Source organism: Ornithorhynchus anatinus, chromosome 19 (genome assembly GCF_004115215.2).
Source record: "Ornithorhynchus anatinus isolate Pmale09 chromosome 19, mOrnAna1.pri.v4, whole genome shotgun sequence".
NCBI classification, from domain to species: Eukaryota; Metazoa; Chordata; class Mammalia; order Monotremata; family Ornithorhynchidae; genus Ornithorhynchus; species Ornithorhynchus anatinus.
This window is the reverse complement of record NC_041746.1, coordinates 35,047,134-35,071,900: the sequence shown is the minus strand read 5'-3', so window position 1 is coordinate 35,071,900 and position 24,767 is coordinate 35,047,134. Positions and strand designations below refer to the sequence as shown.

Sequence of the window (24,767 nt, the reverse complement as noted above, 5' to 3'; positions counted from 1 at the left end):
GCAGTTAAAAACACCTGATGTAATGTGCTGGAGTTGACCCAGGTGGCCTTGAGCAAATGTGTGTACAAAATAAGTTATTGACGGCCAAAGGGATAGTTTCCTGAACACTTTCTCTTTTGGCAAACTGAAAACAAAGCATGAATACTCAATACCAAAAAATGTAAACCCTTTTCTTTTTCATGTAACTGTATCTAGCAAGTCAAATTAAATATATGCAAAAATAGGTGCTACAAGATGAATGATTTCAGACCATCAATAAAATTATCTTTTGTGAAGACTAGGTTCGTTGTTTCATTTTGTTTTAGGTCATTTGGTAGTGTTCCTCACTGCTAGAATTCTTTCAGAGCTCAACCTCAATAAATCCGTGAAGAATCCCAAGTATTTTGTGTGATTTTTGCATGATAAATAAGACCAACTGAAAGTAGCCTGCTCCACCAAAAGTTCTGTCACCACTTGAACTAAATTGACTCAAGCCAAGGTTAAAGCACTCTAGAATCCTCAACACAAATGGATTTATGTATATTATTTATTTTAACACTATATTTATGTATACATTTCATTATTTGTTCAGTTGTTTCTTCCGGAGGTGTTTGCATTACTTCCTGCCTTATCCTAGTTCTGTCTCCTGCTTTGGCTAGCCGTAAATGATTTTTGTCCGACTCTCTCATTAAATTGCAAGCTCTTTCAGGACAGGTACCCACTGTGAGTCTTACTACTGTGGTGCTCTCTGAAGCACTCAGTAGTCAAGATCAGATCAATCGATCGTATTCCTTGAGTGTTTACCGTGTGGCGAACACTGTACTAAGCACTTGGGAGAGTACTATATCACAGAGTTGGTGGATGTATTCCCTGCGCACAAAAAAAGAACCATTAATTGATTGATAGGTAGCCCTTTACTGATCAGATTCATATAATCTTACAAATACAAGTATGAGGGTTTTTGTTTTGTATTTGGGAAAAGGAAAAGCCAACTAGCCAGGCCCTGGTGAAATAGGACAAGGCTGTCAAATGCTACCACAACCAAATGCCAACACTAATACTTACCCCTTGTTCCACCATGTCGAAGTTTTCTGCTTAAAGCAAATGAGCTAGTGAAACAGTTAAACGTGCCTCATACAGAATGCTGCTGCATGATTGTGTCTTGTTCTTAACGGAGAAAGGATCAAATCAATCAATGAATCACATTTATTGAGTGCCTACTGTGTGCAGAGTACGGTACTAAGCACTTGGGAGAGTATACTGTAACAAGAATCGGTAGACATGGTTCCTGTCCAAAATGCTCTACAGATTAGCGGGGGAGGCAGATACTTACTATAAATAAATAACCAAGTGGGAGTTATGCTCCCAGGAAGGAAATAGAGAAATAATACCTAGCAATTGCTGGAAGCACCCACAGAAAATGAACATTTGCTTGGGAGCAGGGGTGGGGAGGGGCGCCCAGGAAAAACCAATACACACACTCACAGGCACTTATAACATGGGGCCAGAGGCCACACAAGAAAGCAGTAGTATAGGGCCAGGCAAATGGCTGCAGCAACCGGGGGGAGATCGAGGAGAAAAACCTGGAGAGAAAAAGGGAAGCCTTATTAAAATCACAACTCCTCCAAGAGGCCTTCCCCAGTTAAACCCCCATTTCTTCTTCTCCCATTCCCTTCTGTGTCACCCTTGCACTTGGATTTGCAACCTTTATTCACCCCTCCTTCAGCTCCACAGCACTTATGTACCTATTCATTATTTATTTATTTATATTACTGTCTGTCTCCCACTCTAGGCTTTTGGGGGCAGTGAACATGTCTACCAGCTCTGTTACCAAGCACTTAGTACAGTGCTCAGCACACAGTAAGCCCTTGATAAATACTATTGATTGATTGAAACTAGAAAGGAAGAAAAAAATAACTCTGACACATTATCTGTCTAGGCTGGGTGAAGAATAGTTTGTGGGTTTTTTTTTAAAGGATTGAGAATTTTGTGTGTGAAGCAATCATCTCTGAAAATCATTTGACTGTTCGTGTGCTAATAGGCAGCCTGCCATCACATACTGAATATCAGGTCTTTTCACAGTTTTTCCGATATGTGAGTGTGTAGTTAAATGCAGGCTTCCTCTCCTTCTCCTGCAGTCCTAGGCTCTGGGTCAAGGTGGCTGATATTTAGTTTGGCCCTGCTTGGAGGCTGGATCTGTATGGGGTGGAAAGTTGCCCAAGTCCAATTTCTAAAGTTCCAAGGGATGTCCTACTTTACAATTTTCCAAAATTATTTCCAGTAGTTAGGATTATTTTCTAATGTCCGGAAGTCCTCGAGGATAGAGATCCAATTCTGGGTGTGTGTTCTGCATTTTTTTGCATACTCCCTAAACAGCTACTAGAGTGTTTAGTGGCATGGTCTAGTAGTTAGAGCACGGGCCAGGGATCCAAAGGTCATGGGTTCTAATCTTGGCTCTTCCACTTGCCTGCTGTGTGACTTTGAGCAAGTCACTTCACTTCTCTGAGCCTCAGTTACCTCATCTGTAAAATGGGGATTGAGACTGTGAGCCCCACACGGGCCAGGGCCTGTGTCTAACCCGATTCGCTATATCCACCCTAGCGCTTAGTACGGTGCCCAATGCATAGTAAGCGCTTCACAAATACCATAATTATTATTTCTACATAGTAGGCACTCAATAATAACAATAATAGTGATATTTGTTATGTGCTTACTATGTCCCAAGCACTGTATTAAGCACTGGGGTCACAGTCCAAGAAGGAGGGAGCATAGGTTTTCAATCCCCGTTTTGCAGAAGAGGGAATTGAAGCACAGAGGACTTAAGGTGACTTGCCTAAGATCACATGGCAGATAAGTGGTAGAGCTGGGAGTAGAACCCAGGTCCTCTGATTCCCAGATCCTGTGCTTCTTCCCATAGGTCACCATGCTTCTCAATAAATACAATTGATAATGTTTGCTCTGCCTATCAGTTTTCCTTTTGCCCTAGGGTGTATGTTGGAGATGATGCTATGATATTTGCCATGTTTAAATCTGTAAAAAAGTACAGTTTCCCATCACCTTTTCTACTTCCGACCCAGTTTCGAGGGAATACCTTACAGGAAGGGCAGTCCAAGCTCCAAGGAATCTGTCAATCAATTCATCAAGGGTATTTACTGAGCACTTACCGTGTGAAGAGTACTGTACTAAGCACTTGGGGGAGTACAGTGTGTCAGAGCTGTAGGTACACTCCCTGCCCATAAGGAGCTGACAGTCTAGGGGGAAAGACCCACAGGAGACACATCCGAGGCAAGAAAAGCCACCTCGGGGGCAAGGTCAGGGAGGACTGCAGTGTTCCATGGAGGAAAGCGGCCAAGTGGTTGACCTCCACTGGGGCTCCAGTGCCTAAACTCTGGGGAAACCACTTCCAGCTGTTTCATCGTCCTTTCTTGCTGGGATTAAGTGGTAAAAGAATATTTCTTAAGGTTAGAGACAGAACTTAAGTGAAACAGAAGGAATCTCAATAATGCAGGAAAGTGGTGAGATAGAGAGACCACTCTAGTTGAAATGTGGCCTTTAGCATTTCTTTCGTGAACTTTGTTCTGGCACAGAGAGGTTTCTCTCCAGACTAATGCGCAAGGGAAACTAGTAGTGGTGTGTTAAAACTGCAATCCTAAAATAAACTGTTTCTCATATCATGTGGAAGATTTGAGATGGAAATATTTGAAAATCCCAGTAGTTTATGCTATTGCCCTTTTCGGATTCCATTCGTCCATAGGATTTGAAAATGAAAATAAATGTACATGCCCCCACCACTAGGGAAATTGACTCTTAAGTTTTGGAGAAGCAGGGTGGCCTAGGGGAAAGAGCAGAGGCCTGGGAGTCAGCAGAATTCAGCTCCAAACCTGGCTCTGTCGCCTACCTGCTGTGTGACCTTGGGTGAATCTCTTAACTTTCATTCATTCATTCAATAGTATTTATTGAGCGCTTACTATGTGCAGAGCACTGTACTAAGCGCTTGGGATGAACAAGTCGGCAACAGATAGAGACAGTCCCTGCCATTTGACGGGCTTACAGTCTAATCGGGGGAGACGGACAGACAAGAACAATGGCAATAAATAGAATCAAGGGGAAGAACATCTCGTAAAAACAATGGCAACTAAATAGAATCAAGGCGATGTACAATTCATTAACAAAATATTTCTCTGTGTCCCACTTCTCCCATCTGTAAAATGGGGATTCAATGCCTTTTTTCCCCTCCTACTTAAACTGATTTATCCAATCTGATGATCTACCCCCCAACTCATAGTACAGTGTTTGGCACATAGTAAACACTTAACAAATCCCACAATTTTCATCATCATTCTGACGTCTTAAAAATAAAATGGCTTGCATGTTTTGTAATAGTTATCTATCCTCATTTTATGATATTAGACCAAGAGAATTGTTTAGTCATTGGAAAGAGGGGAACATTTTGTAAGAATATTATTTACTAGCCAAATCCATATGTATTCTGAGGAAAAACAGGATAATTTATCTGCTGTTTGGAAGGTACTGCTGAAAGATTCGTCTTGTAGCCAGGATGCCTTTAATTTTATGTAGCGCCATTGTCTTAACTATGTCCACATAGTCATTCTCCACATACCAGAGGGAAGAAATAAATCTGTTAGCCTTTGCTTATACATAACCTATCCTTCTACAGTTGTCTCTCACCTTTAGATCTGCGGGTCCAACTGTTCCTACACCCGTAGCTTTTTCAATTCCAATTGCCCACCATTGTTCTCAAATTTAAAACAAAAATTTTCAGTTGATGAAGTCTTATATCAAAGAATCCTCTAGAGGTTGAATTCCCAAGTCTCCCCACTGCTGCTGACATCCTTTTCTGTAGAGTTCTAGCCAAAAACCATTTATTTCGAGAGAGGGAAAGGGGTGGGTGGGAGGGGGTGGAAAGGGAGTGAGTGAGAGAGAGAGAGAGAGAGAGAGAGAGAGATGAGATTTTAATTAAATCCTTGTTTGGGGATCAACACTTTATTCATTGCTAAGATGTTATCAATCAATTCAACAAATGATGTTTAAAATGCTTTCTCTGGGAATTTGGAGCTTGGCCGTCTATGCCATTTTTAGAAAGAAGTAACCATAGCAAGTGGTAGGGAGAAGTGTTTTCACTGAGAATACACCTTCCCATAGCTTTAATACAAGTTCTTTCTTGTCTTGGTAAGTTGCCATCCTGCGGTTTGCTGACTGCCTTCCTCTGGTATGTTTAGCACTGAGCATAATATTTGTACTTGGTAAAAATTTCCATCCCAACTTAATAAAAGTTTCAGAATTATCTAGCATGTCAGGCAATGGGAGGTGCAAATGCTGGTTAATTAAGAATGGGGCCTGCTCAGTGGGGGGTAGGGGCCCTGCATGATCCTGCAGAAGGACCCCTTAATTAGAAGTAAAACCTCTCTGGAAGCCTGTTGGTGTAGAAACAGATGGTGATGGTGAGAAAGGCCACCATCGGAGGGAGGATGTTTTGCTAAAGCACCGTACGTACCCTGTCTTAGTCCACCAACCCTGCCAAGATTCCGGAGCAGAAAGTCTGCCACTCGCCACGTAGCTGTGGCCTAAAGCTGGCCTCTACTGGCATCCTCTGCCCCTGCCCCCACCCTCATTCCCACCCCATGAGGACTCCTACAGTTAAAACGTCTTCCATCCAAAGGATTAATAGGTCAAGATTGCCCCTTGGCTGGGGATAGCAGAAGTGCCAGAACCAAAGAATTCTGAGAGCCCTTTAGTTGATGATGAACTACCAAATAACAAAGCTCCTATTAAATTATTATTATAATTATCAGTATTATTTTCCTTATTGCCACCATTATGCCTCTGTTTTTTAATTTTTTAAACAGAATTTGTTAAGGACCTACTAGTTGTCAGGCACTTAGTATGCACTGGGGTAGAGACAAGCTATTTAGGTTGGTTACAGACCATGTCTCACGTGGGACTCATAGTCTTAATCCCTTTTTTACAGATGAGGTAACTGAGGCACAGAGAAGTGAAGTGACTTGCCTAAGGTCACCCAGCAAACAATTGGTGGAGCTGGGATTAGAACCCAGGTCTTTTGATTCCCAGGGCTATGCGCTTTCCATGAGGCCACGCTGCTTTTCACAATATCCATCTTACAAATAATGAGGAGAAGAGAAGAAAAAGAAGAAAAATAGTGGTGTTTGTGAAGCGTTTACTATGTACCAAGCACTGTACCGATGGTGGCATAGATAAAAGTTAACCAGGTTGGATACAGGCCCTGACCCACTTGGAGCTTACAGTCTAAGTAGGAGAGAGCATAGATATCGAATCCCCATTTTGCACATGAAGAAACTGAGGCCCAGTTAAGTGACTTGTCCGAGGTCGTACTGCAGGCAAGAGGCAGAAGGGGAATTAGAACCCAACTCCTCTGGTTCCACTGGGCCTCACTGCTTCTACGGAATGACAGCTCTGCAGGCACTCGATAAGTACAGTTGTTTAGTTAATTAGTAGTATTGGCTGAAAGGAAGTTTTTCAGCTGCATTAGTACTTGAATACTGTCGTGTTCACATGTGCACAGTTGAATATCTTTCCTGGTATATCAAGGAAGTACATCCAAGCATGCTACAGGGGAGCATACTTCTCCTCCCCCCAGTCTCTTGGAGGCTCCTCTCCTTCTCTCCATTCCCACATTGTTCCAGACTTCCCCTTCCTTCCCCTCCTCCTCTCCTTCTCTCCATCCCTCTCCCCACCCTCTCGTCTCTTCCCCTAGGAGCTGCCTCCACCCTTTCCTTAGGGCCCTCTTATCTACCCCCCCCCCACGCCAAGCTCGCTGCTCCCTCAGTCCTCACCCCCTCTCTTCAAAACTTCTTGTCTACCCATTCCTCCCCCTCTCCCCTGCCACCCCCCTAGTCCTCCTTGCCCCTAACATCACTGGGATTTGTTCTGCCATCCATTTTCCCCTCCTCCATTCTGTTCCAAATGTCTGTGTCCCTGGACACCTACGGCAGATAGCAGAGGCGAACCACGCCAAGCAAGCACAGGCTCTAAGGCCTCCTGGCAGTGAGTGCTACTGGTCGGCATTGGTTATTGCAGAGAAGGGTATGAAGCTGTGCTCCGTGAGCGTAATCTAGTGCTTGGCCCAGTAGCATTTACTTGAGGAGGCTGTCCCCCCAACGCTTCCTTCCATTTGGCCCATCCATCTGACAACCCGTCAGAAGGGCGGCTTCAGGAATCCTTGCCTCTCCTGTGCAACTGTCCTGTGCAGCTGTCCTGTGCAGCTCTGTGCTGTGACACCAATACTCACCCATGAGACAGGAATTGCTAGCACTGAACTTCCTGTCGGAAGAGCCTCTGAAGGTCCTGTCGGTCCGAGGGTCTCCCAGAAAGTCCAGTTCCAGTGCTGGACCATGCCTTCTGAGGCCCTCCCCACGACTCTCCAGATGGTTCCGTGACTCCTGCCTGTTGGTTGCCTCTGTTCCCGAGGTTTCCTTGGTGGAGCGACAGAATGTGCGGGCTGCTTAATTCCATCCTAGCTCCTGACCGGATCATTCGTCCATGTTCCTTGCTCTCCTTTTCTAAGTTCAGTGTGACTGCTGATGGAGCACTTAGTTTGTGGCCTAGGGGCTTAGGGAGAAAAATCAGCATTTCAGTAATAAGGTTAATTTGAACCCTATACACATATGCAATCCTAGAGGGCAGGAACTTTGTGTAGGACATCATATGCTAGGGTTAGGTTTACAAAAAGTTCCTGGGCCTTTAGGTCCTCACTTTCTAACAATGAAGGCTTTTGCTCAAATCCCTGTAAGCTATTTTTTTGTACCTAAACTAAGTAATCTCTAGACACATTTTGCTTTCACAAACATTATGTTAATCAGTATGTGCTCTTGCCGCTTGCTTGAGTACAAATTGTTCCCATCTGAACAGGACGTTCCTGGTGAAGTATACATTATGTATGTTTTTCCTTGTTTTTAAAAACACACACACACTCACACACAAAGGCGTAGGAACTTTAGGGTTTAACAAAGAATGCCCATCTAGGAAATGAGATTCTAAATTCATATCTTATTCCTAAATTGGATACTCTCTTTAGTTTTTTTAATTGCTCAAGAAACATCCTATTTGCTCTAAATGAAAAGCAGAGTGAACGAGTGGAAAGAGCATCGACTGGGAGGCAGGGGACCTGGTCTCTAATCCTGGCCCCAACACCAGCCTGCCTGTGGCCTCGGGCAAATCACTTAACTTCTCTGTCCCTCAGATGAGGTATCTGTTAAATGGACTTTCCATATTTGTTGTCTGTCCTTGCATGGCTCCAGACTTACTATGTGAGTCCCATGTGCCCGATCTGATGATCTTATGTCTGCCCCAGGGCTTAGTACAGTGCTTGGCACATAGCAAGCACTTAGTAAATACCACAATTATTATTACTTAGAATTATTGCTGAAGAAAGAGGGAGAATTTTGTGAAACTGAGAGAAAAGGATGCTTTTAGCAGGATACATAGAGGGCGTGTAGCGTGAGAGATGCATGCTATGAGGTTTGTGTGAATGGAGTAGGGAGGAGAGAGGGAAATCAGTTTATCTCGGGTGCCCGGGAGAGGGCCTGTAGGTGAGGGGAGGGGAAGGAGCTTCATTTTGGTGTGGAGTTTAATGAGGAGCCACTGGCAGAGTTCTGAAGAGAGGGCTCATGGGATTGGAAGAGTTGGGGGGCTAGATCAATCCATCAGTAGTATTGATTTTTGAGCTTATCAGCGCCCGATAGGGCAGATTGCCGAAGAGCAGTGAGAAGAGTTTCTGCTCTTGACGTGTCACCTCATGCTTGTAGCCCTACACCACCTTCTCTGTTAACACTGATTAGTTTCCTTTCTCATTCTCTTGAAATTGCCAGTTTCTCATTCCCAAATAAGGCCTCTTGTGTTGTTGGAAGAAACTCACTTTTTACTTAAAAGGAGAGCTGGAAACCTTAGGTCTTTCAATCTGCAATTTTTTCAGGTGCATGTCGGGGTTTGGATTTTTCTCTGTGGAACCCCCGCTTTGTCATGGCAGAGCTTCCCTTCGTCCTTGACCTGTCTGTGACCCAATCACTGTTCCTCCTCGCCATCACAGAAACCTGGCTCTCCTCAGGTGACACGGTCTCCCCTGCTGATCTCTCCAGAGGGGCTTCATCTTCCTCCACTCCCCAAGACTGACTGGGAAAGGTGAAGGAGTTGGCTTCCTTCTTGCTTCCCAGTGCCACTGTGGCACCATTCCACCTCCCCCATCCCTCCCTTTCCCTTCCTTCAAAGCCCATATCATCTGCCTCTACCACCCATTCTAGATACTAGTCACATTCATTTACCCCCACCTCCAAATTTTTTAATTATTTCTATCCCTTCCTCACATTCCTGCTCTCTTTCTTCATCCCCACTTTGATCCATGGGGACATCAATTTCCACATAGATGTTCCTGATGTCCCTTCGGCTGCCTGCTTTCTCTCACTCCTCGAGTCCTCTGACCTCCTCCTCCACCCCAGCTCAGCCAGTCACCAACTTGGACACACACTCGATCTCATCATCTCCAGTTACTGTACAGTCTTTACCCTCACCAACTCTGAAATCCCTCTATCTGACCACAACCTCCTCACCTGCCTTCTTTCCCACACACCTCCCCTGCACAAATCTGTCCTGTTCCCCTACAGAGACCTTCTGACCCCATCCAATTTTCTCAAGTCATGATGACCCGGTTGGCTTCTATACGCAAACTACCGTCCCTTGATGACCAGACTGACGCCCTCAACGCCACCCTCTCTATTGAACTCAACTCTCTCGCTCCCCTATCCTCTCAGCAATCTCATACCATTTACCCACAGTCCTGGATCACCTCCACACAGGCCGCTTCCTTTGCTCCTGTGCATGAGCCATAGAGCGCAACCACCGGAAATCTATAGATATCAGGCCGATCTCATCCACATTAAGTTCATCCTTGTGTGCTTTAACTCTGCTCTCTCCTCTGCCCAGCAAAATCATTCCTCCATCCTTATTGACACCCATGCCTACCACCCTCACTGGTTGTTCCAGACGTTTAACTCCCTCCTCAAACCCCCTGCCCCGCCCCATATCCCCCATCCCTTGACCCTAATACCTAGACACCTACTTTATTAAGAAAATGGACACTATCAAATGTGATCTCCCTAAAATCTCCCCTGACCTTCCCCACTCCTGTTCACGTTCTGGAAAATGGAAAATTAATGAATCAGAGCACTGTACTAAGTGCCTGGGAGAGTACAATGGAGTTGATAGACCCAATTCCTGTCCTCAGTGAGTTTACAGTGTACTAGGGGAGAAAACATTAAGCTAGGTTGGAGGAGGAGCAGAATTTAAATAAGGTTATGGATGTAAGTGTGGTGGGGTTGGGTATCAAAGTGCTTGGGGCATACAGCATCAAGTTCATAAGTGATGCAGAAGGGAGGAAAAATAGGGTGAGGAGGTGAGGGGTTAGTGGGGGAAGCCTTCCTAGAAGAGGTGATTTTAGTAGGGCTTTGAAGATGGGGGAAGTGGCGCCTGTTAGATATTGGGGCGAGGGGAGGGCGCTGTCGGACCATCAACCTGCTGAACCTGTCTAACATCTGTATGCCAGTGGTGCACAGAATCCCTGCCCCTGGACGGGCAAGGGGAGACGGCCGGTTTCTTGGAAGAGAGGGCCTGGGAACCAGGCTGGAAGAAGAGAGTAGAGGAGCAGGGGGCAGGAGGAGGAAACCTCAGTTCCTAGTCCCCAGGGTGCAGGTTGGGAGGCCCAAGGATCCCTTGGAGGAGCAGCGGGACTTGGTGGAAATGAAAATAAAACCTGAAAGAAGGAAAATGGGAAATAAACACACAACTAGACAGCAAAGACAACTAAAAAAATCTAACTGGTATGGGTTTGTGCAATCGTTTATATGTGTGTTTGTTATTGTTTTATACCACATAAGCACCATGACGTGTGTTCTCTACAACACTGGGGGCCAAACAGAGAAGCTGGCAACTCTCAAATTAGAACTTCTAAGAATTAATAAGAATAGAAACTTTAGAGGTACTTAAGGATTTGGGCACAGGATCTGAGTTTTTCTTGTCTCTCCTGAAGTTTGTATTACTAGCAGCCAGAACAGAACAGAGGTGCTGCCTTGCTGTAAACTCAATTTGTTCAATCTGTGGGGCAGAGTGCTGGGTAATGATGAGAAATAACTATGTGATAGGTCTTTACAGGCTTATCTAAGTGGCAAAATTTTTACCAAGCCCTTTTAGCACAGTACTTTTCAAAATGGTCTATAATGGCCTGGGATGGAGGATTTGGTAGATGGTTTGACTAAAGTGACAAATTAAGATCATCTACTTAAAATTTGCTTCTTATGGAACTAAAACCAGTGGTCAAGGCAGAACTTTGAAGACAAAAAAAGAATATGTTTAAGCTTAATATGAGGAAAGCTACTTAACGGAGCTTGAGGTACCTGAATCACTACCTAACTTTTTCTTGCCTTTTAGGGTAAATTATTAGACATGCCTTGGAACTTTATTGGATTCTTATGAAAGTCCTAGGCAAATCCCTGAGTCCTATGAAGGGCTTTCAACATTACTAAAGAGTGTTCCATACTTCTCTAAAGGAGGGTCTGTATTGTGTGACTGATTTTTGTTTAAAAAGCAGAAGCTATGCAAAACGGTATCACAGTCATAGTTACAGTGTGTTTGGAGGAGACCTTTGTTTTTATAATCAATCAGTCGATCAGTGGTGTTTATTGAGTGCTTACAGTGTGTGGCATTGAACTAAGAGTTTGAAAGAGTTCAGTAGAGTAAGCCAGGATCTCTGCCCTCAAGGAGCTTACAGTGTAGTGGGGGTAACAGACATTTCAACCAACTGCAGGTAGGGGAAAATATTTTTTCATAAATTTTGTGGGAGTGGGGTGGGGTGAGCATCTGAGTACTCAGGGAGTACATGACCAGTAAGTGTACTGGTGCAGGGAAAATAGGATAGGGGACAGGAGAGAATAATCAGGAAAGACTTCCTGGAGGAGGTGCATTGTAAAGTGGATGTGAAGTGGGAGGGAATTCCAGTCAGGAAGGAGGGAAATGATCAGCAAAACTAAAAAGAAAAAAAAAGAAAACTCAGGATTTTGGACGTTTGGCATCTAGTAATGTAGAAGGACAATCCAACATCTAGGAAAATTCACATTTGTATGGAATTGAAAATAGAAAAGAAAGAGAACAAAAATTTTTTTTTTGGCAAGATAGAGAATCATGTGGGAAAAAAACTGTGAGGTTGATGAGCAGAGGCAAATGAAAAGGAAAGTAGCAGTACGCCATTCCAGATCTGTGTTCCCTGCATGTTTGTCCTCACTGCCCATTGAATTCCTCCACCTTTTTATCTCGATCCTCCATGCCCACCCTATTTTGAGTTTACAGATGAGTGGAAATGCTTCTTAAGCAAATTTGAAAAGGTAAAACAATGTCACCATACTTCTCTAAGCTCTGAAAAGGTACCAAAAAAAAAAAGATTGCACTTTAAACTATTTTGTTCGTGAAGGTTCAGTCTATTTTTATCCTCAGAAATTAGTTTTAACACAGTGATTTCAGTTTCAAAATTTGCTGAGTTTTGTTCTGACAGCCTACAATTACAAAACCTCGGTGTTTTGGGACTCTTTCTGTCTGTGGAGGGGGCCGAGCGTGGTACCTGTTTGTCTGATCTGTGATTGGCTGAGACTGTTGCTAAGCTTCCTTCTTTGTTCTTAGGCAAAGTTAGAAACTTGAGCGTGACCTATTTGAACCGTATCCTGCTGCCTTTGATTGCAGGCTCTCTCCCTCTCTCTCTCTCACACACTCTCATCTGATTCGCCTATATACTTGTGCTTTGTGCGAGTTGGGTTCCTGGAAATGTCAGTGTGGGATTTTAAATCTCTTCCTGCTCGAACACTTTCCTTTACAGTTTTATGTTTTTGTTTTGCAATTAACTGACATTTTTCCAGCATTTATGAAGTAATAACGCTGATATATATTTTTTCTTTCCCTGATTGAAAAGCACTTAAATTTATTGACCTAAAGAAAGGTTTAGTTTTTATAAGTAGTTTAAAGTATTGGATTTAAAACCAAACTCAGAGGTATAAAATAGTTCAAAATGCTTCTTTTTCACATGTATTGAGTACCTATTATGTGAAGGGCACTGTACTAAGAGCAGAGGAGAGTACAAGAAGACAAGGAGAACACTTGTCTGGTGGATTTAAAAAAGGGAGGGCTTTTGAAAGGGGGAGTTGAGAACTGGGGGACAGGTGTGAACAAGAGATTAATGGTGGGAGAGTTAGACTCAGCCCCATGAGGGACAGGGATAGTGTCAGGCCTGAATATTTTAATTCTGCCCCAGCACTTAGTACAGTGCTTGCCACTTAGCACTGAACAGATATTATTATTATTATTGTTATTGTTATTGAGAAAGAGCAGATGGGAAGATAGGAGAATCAGGACAAGACAGTGTCAGGGAAGCCAAACTTAGATAATGTTTCCTGGAGAAGGGGATGGCTCCACAGTGCCAGAGGCAGCTGAGAGATCACAGAGGATTAGGAATGGAGTAGAGGCCGTTGAATTTGTCAAGAAGGAGGTCATTGATACTTCTAGAGAAAATGGGAGAGTTGAAGCAGCGCAGCCTAGTGACTAGAGCATGGGTCCGGGAGTCAGAAGGACTTGAGTTCTAATCCCGGCTCCACCTCTTGTCTGCCATGTGACCTTGGGCAAGTCACTTCTCTGTTCCTACGTTACTTCGTCCGTAAAATAGTCAATCGTATATATTGCGTGTGCGGAGCACCATACTAAGCATTTGGGGGAGAACAATATAACAGACACATTCCCTGCCCACAACAATCTTACAGTCTAGAGGAGCAACTCAGTAGGGGCAAGAGGCTGTGGCAGGGAGGCAAGAGAAACAGGGGGTTTGAGGATGGAATTAAAAGAAGCTGGAGGCAGGGAATCCAGTGAGGAGACTGACCTAGTAGTCAAGTGGGATACGATGCATGCCAGGTCCAGGTCTAGGTCCAGGAGGATAGCCATTTGGATGGAGAAATGGGACAGAACCTGGAAATATGGTGAAGGAAAAACCAACAGGATTGGGTGAAGTGACAGACTAAATGGGAGAGTTGAGAGCATGGAGTCAATCAATCAGTTGGCCCTATTTATTGAGCATTAACTGTGCAAAGAGCACTGTACTGAGCACTGGGGTCCGAGGACAGTGTAATAGAGTCAAGGAGAATACCAAAGTTGAGGAACCAGGCAGGAAAGTGGTGGTGTTTTCAGTGGTGGTGAGAAAGTCAAGGTGGCATCTTTGAACCTTCTACCTCCTTAACCCATTAAATTCCCCCCAAGTCATTATCCGATTTTCCCAAAGTTGAGATTCTTCAAGAGCATAATCTCTGTGTCACAGAATTCCCTGCGTTAATAAAAATCCAACCCTGCAGAGGTTTATACATTCCAAAAAAAAAATATTTTCTGTATCAAGTGTCTATAGCAGTTTATTTTCCTGTGATATTTGAAAACATTTGGATATTTATCCAGAAAGCGTATTGTGAACAGATATTGCCCCTCAAAGCCCATGTTTTTTCCTAAGAATTTCCCCCATGGATGTTCCCTAAGGAAGGTGTATTAAAGGATGTACACATATTTTCATCTTATTTATGTCTAGGACAGAAAGGGATTCTTGTTTTGTGTATGCATCAACAATACCATTAAAAAAAAAAAACCCAAGGTATCGAGAAGAGTGACTGGTGTAAGAGACTGAATGTTTTTCTCCTTAATTGCATTTGCACTGGCATCTTACTCATTGTGGGGAAGTTCATCACAGATGTGGATTCAGGACAAGTCCCTTTTTTATTTTCTATTTTCTGAATGGGTGTGGCTGCGATTACAAAACTGAACTGGAAATGTCTGTCCAAACTACAGACTAGAAAATAGGCTTGCCTTGAGACCATGAAAGTAGCAAGCTCTCTCCATGATCACCATTAAATGGAATGGCATCTTTATTCCACAGAATAGCTAATGTGGACCACCAAAGGTCATGCAGTCTATCCTCAACTATTCCCTAAACTATTTTAGCCAGACATATCTTCTACTTAAGCATCTCCAAGGGGGAAAATTTCATAGTTTCTCTCAAGAAACCATTTTGGTGCCTTGTAACCTTCAGAAGTAAGAAATTCTACCTTTTTTCAAATTTAAATCCATGAATGGGGCTTACATTATAGCTCATTTGCTGCTTCTTTGGCATTAGAATAAATGGTGAATAGCTGGATCTCCCTCTTCTATATATCACAACATTCTCTGTTTTAATTTATTCACTAGTTCTGTGATAGTAAGTTTGTTTTAACCCTCTCAAGTCCAGATGAGGTAGTTTTGATTTACCAGTGGAAATGGTATCAGTTGAATTCACAGGGTTTCAAGTTTAATGAGAGTCTGGTATTTCCAAATTACCTCTCATACTGTTCTGGGAAAATTAACAAAATGTAAAGTGCCCCTGTTTTTGTATCAGTAAGTGATCATTTGCAATCCACTGTGCATTATATTTTAAATTGTGCATCCTTAAGTATAGAAATTACAGTTCAGTGAGTGCTTAAGTATTTCCCCACAAATAATAATTGATAATAGGTAACTTAAGAAAGAACAAAATGAATTTGTCAGAGTGCCAGAGTATCAGCATTAACTAACTAATGGCATTTGTTAAGCGCTTACTATGTGCAAAGCACTGTTCTAAGCACTGGGGAGGATACAAGGTGATCAGGTTGTCCCACGTGGGGCTCACAGTCTTCATCCCCATTTTACAGATGAGGTAACTGAGGCACAGAGAGGTTAAGTGACTTACCCAAAGTCACACAGCTGACAAGTGGCTGAGCCCGGGTTTGAACCCATGACCTCTGACTCCCAAGTCTGTGCTCTTTCCACTGAGCCACACTGCTTCTCTATATCAGCAATACATTTTTTTAAATAAAATGCTTACATAGGAAAGCTATTTAAAAAAACAAACCCAGGAAGACAGAAGGAGAGGAAAACTTCCCTTTAGTAAGCAGAAGTGGGCTTAATGATCCAGAGTCAGTTACGGGGGGGGAAAAAAAAGGGCATTTCTTTCAGTTTGATGGTACCAAGGGGATTTCTCCAAGAAATGCTAGGTAAGTACCACATACATAGAGTCAGCCAAACCCAATCAGGCATCCGCTCTGCCTGACATAAACTGGATGGTTGTGCTTCTTAAATGTGCCTGTTATTTTGCTTAACATCAGAGAACTGATGAGTTGAAGATTACGTTTATTAATGTTCGTGGGACTTTGGGTTAGGGAGGGCTCATAAAATATTATATATATGTGTGTGGTTGTCCTTCATATTTGGAGACAGTCTGAGAAATTCATCACTGAGTGCACCTTTGTGGCTGAGAAGGCTGATGTGGGACCCACAGTCTCAACCACAGAGGGCATGTGAAATAAAAGAATAGGTATGCTAGCTACTGTACCTGTCTTACGCTAAAATAGGCCTGCTTCTCACAGAGTCTTTGGGACATGGATTTCTCCAGTAGGAATCCAGTTTTTTTTGAGGTGGGGTTTTATAATGAGAAGAACGATGGTGTTCCCCTGTAGGAAATAAGTAAATCCCATTGTCAGGGGCCCCAGTCTCCAGGCCTCCTGAAGGTAGCGGGGTGAAACCATCATCCGCAAAGGATATGGGGTAGGGAGGAGAGCTGTGAAAACAGCCCCTCCAATGAACAAGGGAGAGAGGTATTGTGAGTTTTTTTATTTGAAAATTCAACCCAGTGGAGTACATTCCAACAGGCCATTTCTGCCATGATATTGTCCCCTCGGCCAATTAGGACATCTCTAATTTCTACAGAACCATTCAGTCCATGCTTCCCCACTCCTCAAGAACCTCCAGTGGTTGCCCATCCACCTCCACAGCAAACAGAAACTCCTTACCAGCAGCTTTAAAGCACCCAACCACCTTACTTCCTCGATTTCCTACTGCAACCCAGCCTGCACACTTCACTCTTCTAATGCCATCCTGCTCACTGTACCTCAGTCTCATCTATCTCGCCTCCGACCCCTTGCCCACATCCTGCCTCTAGCCTGAAACTCCCCCGCTCCAGATCTGACACTTTCACTCTCCCCACCTTCAAAGCCTTATGGAAGGCACATCTCCTCCAAGGAAACTTCCCCAACTTAAGCCTTCTTTGTCCTCTTCTCCGACTCACTTCTGCGTCGCCCTTGTACTATGATTCGCACCGCTTATTCATCCCTCCCTCAGTCCTACAACACTTATGTAAAGATCTCTAAATTATTTGCATTAACGTCTGTCTCCCCCTCGAGACTGTGTGCTCATTGTGGGCAGGGAACTTGTCTACCGACTCCATTATATTGTACTCTCCCATGCGCTTAGTACAGTGCTGTGCACGCAGTAAATGCTCAATAAATACGATTGATCTTATCTGCATGGAATAATCATGGCTGAGAGATGGGCAGAATTCTCTTGGTCCTATTTTCTGGCTCTTAGGTGCTCTGTCAGCATTCTCCAACTAGGTGATTTTGAAGAACGTGCCCCAGAATCTTTGTCTGTAGGTAGTTTTGCCCAAATGAAGAAGAACAGGTTTCTGATTATTATTTACCCAAGTGTTTAGCACAGTCCTTTCCACCTGGTCATAAATAAATGCCATTATCATTACTCTATATTGAGACAGAGAGGTCTCAATATAGCCATATTAAATCATAATCAATTTCCCAAAAAGCCCATCTTATCCTAGCCACGTCTCAGCATCTGCCACATCTCAGCATCTACCAACCAGTTCCTTTCACTAAATGACATTTGGGAAGTTCAGTTTAGGTGACTGAGTTGTGACATTGTAACTGGGGAATTTGAATTTGCTTTGGTAGGTCATTCACTTGGCCTGTGCTCCTGGGAGAGGATGGCATCTGAGGGTGTCCATGTTCTTGATTTTTCTGTTTCCCAGAAGGGGATTGCATTGTCCCTTGTCAGTCATACAATCCTCTCTATGGCTATCAACTAGGCCTAAGAGTATTTGCTCTGATGTCATCAGCGCTCCACCTCCTGCAGTCTGGATACTGGTGGGGTGGGGCAATCTCTGAATTAACAATATAGTGAAGCTTTTCTTAAAAAAAAAAAAAGGCAAATTACTTTCAATAATTAGCAGTTTGGGGCTCTTTTCAATACTTACCCTCAGTCTTTACCCAACCAAAATGTGTAGAAGAATGAATGAGAACCAAGTACCACTTAGAAGGAGTTGACATTAATGTAGTGTCAAGTTTTCTGTTTTGGGTAGAAAAGTTATTAATTTTCATCAACTTCTAGAACACAGTTTTACCTCTTCCCTACAGGGATGAAAGAATAACTGAATCCTTCTGGATTGAGATTTACTGGGCATTGAACAGGAATTCGTATTCCGGAGCTCCAGACATAACTCTGCCAGTAATTGATTGGGTCACTTTGAGCTAGTCTTTGAAACTGCCGATTCCAGCAGCTTGGGAGCTACATGGGAATGTTTGAAACCCACTTGCCTTTTCTGGAGGCTAAATGATCAAAAGCACAAATCTCTAGCCGCCTGCTAACATGCTCCTTCTGAAAAACCCTAAAGGTTCCTATTTCTTGGGGCTAAGAGAGTCTTTCAGTTTTTGTCCCAGCAGTGGCTCTGATTTGCTGTGTGGCAAGTCACTTCATCTCTCTGTGCCTCAGTTTCAGTCAGTCAGTCAGTGGTATTTATCTCTAGGTTGTAAGCTGGTTGTGGGCAGGGAACCTGTCTGCCAACTCTGTTATACTGTACTTTCCCCATCTGCATTTTATTCATTTATATTAATGTCTATCTCCCTCTCTAGACTGTAAGATTGTTGTGGGCAGGAAATCATGTCTTATACTGTTGTGTTGTATTCTCCCAAATGCTTAGTACATTGCCCTGCCCTCAGTACGTGCTCAATAAATGCCATGGATTAGTTTTCTTGAGTGCTGACTGTGCAGACCCCTGAATTGAGTAAACACATAGACAAGTACAACATACTTAGTAGATGCTATCCCTATTCACACTGAGCTCACAGTCCAAGGGAGGAGAGAGATAGGGGAAATAGTAGAGTGTATTAGGCTGTTTACTTAAGTTTTCTGCTGTGGGGCCAGGGTGGAGGGTGAGCATCAGAGGGTTATACAGCCAAGTGCATAGTCGACAGGGAGGGGAGGGCGGATAGGGGAAATGAGAGTTTAGTCAGGGAAGGCCCCTTGGGGATGTGATTTTGGGAGGGATTGAAAGGTGGGGCAAGAATGGGCTGTCGAATGTAAAGAGGGAGAGAGTTGCGGATCCATGGGAAGATGTGGCCAAGAGGCTGGTGGTGGGATAGACAAGATTGAGGTACAGAGATCTGCAGGTGGTTGTTAGAAGAGCAAAATGTGTGGGCCGGGTTGTAGTAGGAGATTAGCGAGGTGAGAGGATGGAGGGAGAGTTGATTGAGTCTCCATCCCTGCAAGAAGGAGATAATACTCACGTGCCTTTTCTACCCCCAAGGATGATGCGAGGTTGAAATACCTCATATGAGTCACTATTTTGAGGCAGTGGGAAGAAGGGCACCACGCAAACTCAAGGATCTGCAGAAGCTGGTCATTTGTAGCCGTGATTTTATAACAGCCTTTTTCATTACAGAAAATGCCTCTTCATGATAACTTTGTGGCTTTGGGGACCATTCTTCCCTGCATACTCCCAGGAGAGGGGAGAAATGGGAGGTAAACAAACGAAATGATTAGTATTGAAAATTGAAACGTGAAAATGATCCATTCGGAATGTTGGAGATTCAGACTCCGGTTCTGGGAGCACGGGAACTGCCGAAGGCCAGAAGCGAAATCTTGTGGGGGAGGGTGATTTGGATAAGAGTCTCTCTCTCTCTCTCTCTCTCTCTCTCTCTCACTAAGCCCCTTTGTGGCCTCATTTACCTCTCTGTCTCGTTTCAGGAGAGTGATTTTATTATCGTCGTGATTATAGAACACGTACTGTAATCATAAGGTAACTAAGAATGCGATGATAGCCATCTCGGTCTGTGTCCATCGTTTACTCTCCGCCAAGGGGTGTACTCGACGCTGAGAGAGGTTCGAGAGAAGCAGGCAGGGGCCCGGGAGGGGAAGGTGTTCAGTTGGGCGTTGGGTGGCTCGGTCCCCATCCCTGACCGATGTGAAGGCGGAGCCGAGTCGGGGGTCCCCGGGGGTGCGGCGCATCCCTGCCCCGGGCCTCCGGCTCCCTCCCGGTTGTTTGTGTAGTGGGGGAGGGATCGCTCCCGGGGGCGGGGCGGGGGGGTGCGGGGCGGTCCCCGGTCTTGGCCCCGGCCCCGCCCCCGCCCCCGCCCCCGCCCCCGCCCCCGCAGGGGTGTCCTATTGGCGCTGCTCCGGCGTTGTGAGCCCAGTCGTGAGCAGCCGAGGAGCGGAGGCGGGAGGGAAAGGACGGGACGGGACGGGACGGGCCAGGCCAGGCCAGGACGCGACAGGCGCGGAGCCGGGGCTCGGGCTGCGGCAGTGGCAGCCCCCCGTCACTCTCCGTCCCCGTCCCCGTCCCCGTCCCCGCCCCCGCTCCCGCGGGTTGTGTGGGGTGCGGCGGGAGCCCCCCGGACTCCGCTAATCGATCACCAAGCTGCAGGATGCGCCTGGCGGCGGCGGCAGCGGCGGCGACCCGCGCAGCCCACGGAGCGTTGGCCGCCTCCCTGGCCGTCGCCGAGCTGCTCCACGGAGCCCGCCAGGTAGCGGGGGCAACAGCGGGGCGGCCGGGCCGGGACGGGACGGGGCAGGACGGGACGGGACGGGCCAGGACGGGCCAGGACGGGCCAGGACGGGACAGGACGGGGGTGCGGCCCGCGGGGGGCGGAGTCCGGGTCCCCGGCGCTGCGGGAGCGAAGCGGAGCGGGCACCCCCCGGACCCTGCTCGGGGCGCCTGCCAACGGGCCGCTTTAACGGTCGCACTTGGACGTCTTGGTCGCGACGGCCCCGGCCGCCCCGTTCCCCGCCCGCGGACCCCCGAGGCCCACCCCTCCTTCCCCCGCCGGGCCCCTACACCACCCTTTAGGGGAGAGAGAGGGAGGGAGGGAGGGAGGTCAGAGAGAAGCCACGGTGACACGGTGTGTGTCGTTCGCGGGGGTGGGGGGCCGCGCTGGGCGTTTTCTCAGGTAAACGCTGCGGAGGCTGCGAGACGGCGTCACCTCGGGCTCGGCCTCCTCCTCCTCCTCCTCCTCCTTCTCCTTCTCCTCCTTCTCCTCCACCACCACCTAGAGGGACGCAACTCAATAAACTGCCGGCAAGATGGTGGCACGAGGCGGACCGCCCAAAGCCATTGATTCAGCTTTTCTCTCCTTTCTGCCAGGACGGCAGTTTCCCTCTCTAGACTTTCTCCTCCGCCTCCTCCTCTCCCTCTCCCTCTCCCTCTCCCTCTCCCTCTCCCTCTCCCTCCCCCTCCCCGACCCGTTCGAACGAGCTGAGAGGCCGCTCGGCCCGCAATGGTGCAGCGCATCGTACCGTTCCCTAAACTCTACCATTGAAGTAGACGGGGAGTAAACGCCCCGGGGGGCCTTAGGCCCAGAGAGAGGGCTCTTGGCTCTTGCTGAGAGGTCTCCGCGGCGAGTGAAACCGGAGAAGGGGTCTCTGCCGGTCGTCGTGCGGAGTCACCCCTCTTTTGGAGCCGTTGCCAGATTTTCACTTGGAAGGTGTCAGATACTGCAGTAGCAGCTGGCCGGGTAAAACCTTTGGTTGGAAGTCACAGGGCTCAACTCCTCCAGGACTCCTCTATTCCACGAATTCAGTTTCTTTTTTAAATGCATCTTGTCCATGACTTGCAACTGCATTTTGGTGAGCATGAAATGCAGTTGCAAGTCATGAAAAAGATGCATTTTTAAAAAGTTGAATAAAGAAATTTTCCATTTTAAGGTAGGCGGTTGGTTTTCAAGAAATCTATAATCACTTTGAGATTTTTTTTTGAACACTAAGTCTTTATAGGAAGGAACGTATATTTTGCAAGATGATGGAAGCACTTCACCTGAGTGCCCAGATTCTGGGCAACTTTTAGAGAAAGTGGAAAGAAAGAGAAGCAGTGTGGTTTAGTGAAAAGAGCCCAGGCTTTGGAGTCAGAGGACGTGGGTTCTAATCCCAGCTCTGCCACTTGTCTGCTGTGTGACCTTGAGCAAGCATCACATCAGACACCCTAAATCTATTCTCTGCTAGCAATTAACATACTCAAATAATAGGTATTAGGAGAATTTATGAATTGGCATCGTGGTAATCAATAATGCTAACCTTCTCACTGTGATTCGATCTCATCTATCTCGCCACCGACCCCTCCCCCACATCCTGCGTCTGGCCTGGAAGCCCTCCCTCCTCAGATCTGACAATGACTCTCCCCAGCTTCAAAGCCTTATTGAAGGCCCATCTCCTCCAAGAGGCCTTCCCTGACTCAGCCCCCCTTTCCTCTTCTCCCATTCCCTTCTGCATCGCCGTGACTTGTTCCCATGGTTCATCCTCCTCCCAGCCCCACACCACTTACGTACACATCTGTAATTTTTATTTTAATGTTGCTGTTTGTTTCTCTCCCCCCCCCCCCAAAGACTGTAAGCTCACTGTAGGCAGGGAATGTGTCTGTTTATTGTTGTACTTTCCCAAGCGCTTAGTACAATGCTCTGCACACAGTAAGTGCTTAATAAGTACCGTATGAATGAATAAATGAGTGGTATCATTTAGAACCATTAGTAAGTGTTTACTGTGTACTAAATGGTGGGGTGAATACTAATTAATCAGACATGGTCCCCATCCCACAGGGGACTCACAATCCAGAAGTTCTGTACCCTAGAGGAGTCGCTTCATGGTCCGAGGGGTTTGTCTGGGAGCTCTGTTTTTTACCCCCTGCACTGATATTCTGCAAAAAGTTGGCTTAGTTCACTGAACAAAATTGCCCCTGTTGGAAGCCTCCACTTGCCTCTGCCTTTGGCTTATCTGTTTGTCTTCTCACAAAACTCACCTACCTCATACTGAAGTGCTTCCTAAATGCACAAAGGGATTAAAGGGGCAGTTTATTCCTCTATTTTGATTTTTCCATTGACTGAGGACCACAAGATTAAGTCCTAACACTATAGACTTTGCTGCTCAAAAATAGGGAAATAAGAAATCCAAATTCCATTCAGAGCAAGGATATTAGGGCATTTTATTTGGGATGCCACCAATTTCCCCAGGCAAAACTACCTAGTAATCCCTTTGCCCGATGGGGCGAAGCTTTAACATTGGCACTGGTTTTCTACTTTTGGCTTCAATATTCAGCTTATTTAGGATTTTGAGCTTTTATGAAGCTGTAACATTGAAAGTCTTTACTACTTAAAGAGATTGAAAGTGCCACTTCTTACCATGCTTCTGAAGATAGTTGAGAGATTTCAGAGCCGGGAGGCTGGAGCCAAGGTCTTCCCGTCCCGTCGACTGCTCTGCCAGTCAATCACTGCCTCCATCGGCTCTGGTCAGCTGCTTTCAAGGGACTCCGGCACATCTGTTTTACCCTGGCAGTTTCCCCAAGACGTTGGAAGTGGGAGGCGTAACTCTAGAACTGAGTTGGCCCTGGGGGAGGTACGCAAAACGAAGGAGCTGTCGGCTTACCAGAGGAGAGAAACTTGGGGGAGGGGAATGAATGTCCTTCTCCTTTTTTTCCCTCTTCCCCAATCTCTTTCTCCTTCAGAGCAGTAGGAGGCTTTTACTCGGTCAAAGGCCCGGAGCGTGGCGCAGTGGAAAGAGCACGGGCTTTGGAGTCAGGGCTCATGAGTTCGAATCCCAGCTCTGCCACTTGTCAGCTGTGTGACTGTGGGCAAGTCACTTAACTTCTCTGTGCCTCAGTTCCCTCATCTGTAAAATGGGGATTAAGACTGTGAGCCCCACGTGGGACAACCTGATTCCCCTGTGTCTACCCCAGCGCTTAGAACAGTGCTCTGCACATAGTAAGCGCTTAACAAATACCAACATTATTACCTTCCTGATCTCATGAAGTGAGACGAGGCAGAGCCAACAACACAGCCAAGGAAGTCCCAGGCTTGGCCCAAGGAGGGGTTGCGGGTCATCCCTCAGATGACTGGCCCTATTGGATCCTCCTCCTCCTGCTTTCCTTAACCTTCACCTTTTCTTTGCCGACAGATAATAGCATGCAGACAGACAGGAATTGAATGGCACCTATAATTGCACTCACAGTAGTGGTGGTGGGATTTAAGTTTGGTGTTGGAGTAAAGAGGATTAGTAGTTGTTTTGGGGGGTTTTATTTGGTATTTGCTAAGTGCCTACTCCATGCCAAGAACTATGCTGAGTGCTGGGGTAGATAGAGAGTAATCAGGTTGGACACAGTCCCTATCCCACACGGGGCTCACAGTCTTAATCCCCATTTTACAGCTGAAGTAACTGAGGCCCAGAGAAGCAAAATGACTTGCCCAAGGTCACATAGCAGACAAGTGGCGGAGCTGGGATTAGAACCCAGGTCCTTCTGACTCCCTGGCTCGTGCTCCATCCACTAGACCACACTCTGTCTCCAAGTTCTGATTAAGTTATGATTAATCTTCAACCTTTTGTGAGCAGAGGAATCAATCAATCAGTGGTATTGGTTGAGTGCTTACTGTGTGCCAAGTACCAGACTAATCGCTTGGGAGAGTACAGTGCAGCAGGGTGCAACAGTGCACGTGTTCCCAGCCCAAAACGAGCATAGAGTCTAGAAGACAGACATTAAAATGCATTAGAGTGGTGGACAGGTGAAATGCTGTGGGACTGAGGGTGGGGTGAATAAAGGGTACAAGTTCAAGAGTGAT

General features: G+C 45.8%; 1 protein-coding gene and 1 long non-coding RNA gene across 3 annotated transcripts in view; one reads left to right on the top strand and one right to left on the bottom strand.

Annotated features, from left to right (window-relative positions):
- Window positions 1-24,767, top strand: part of SESN1 (sestrin 1) — a 59,282-nt gene that overhangs the window by 20,228 nt on the left and 14,287 nt on the right. Inside the window, exon 1 of one of the 2 annotated variants that reach the window (XM_029047157.2) lies at window positions 20,413-20,696. The exons of the other annotated variant lie outside the window; for it this stretch is intronic. Coding sequence (XP_028902990.1) covers window positions 20,598-20,696 — 99 coding nt within the window. The 5' untranslated portion in view covers window positions 20,413-20,597. Of the gene's footprint in view, window positions 1-20,412; window positions 20,697-24,767 lie in introns of those variants that run through there. 2 annotated transcript variants of the gene reach the window in all.
- LOC114805664 lies at window positions 891-23,561 on the bottom strand. The gene is made up of 4 exons (XR_003753667.2): window positions 23,337-23,561; window positions 7,268-7,587; window positions 4,669-4,847; window positions 891-1,562 (listed from the first exon to the last, which is right to left on the bottom strand). It is a non-coding gene; the product is annotated as an uncharacterized LOC114805664 (long non-coding RNA).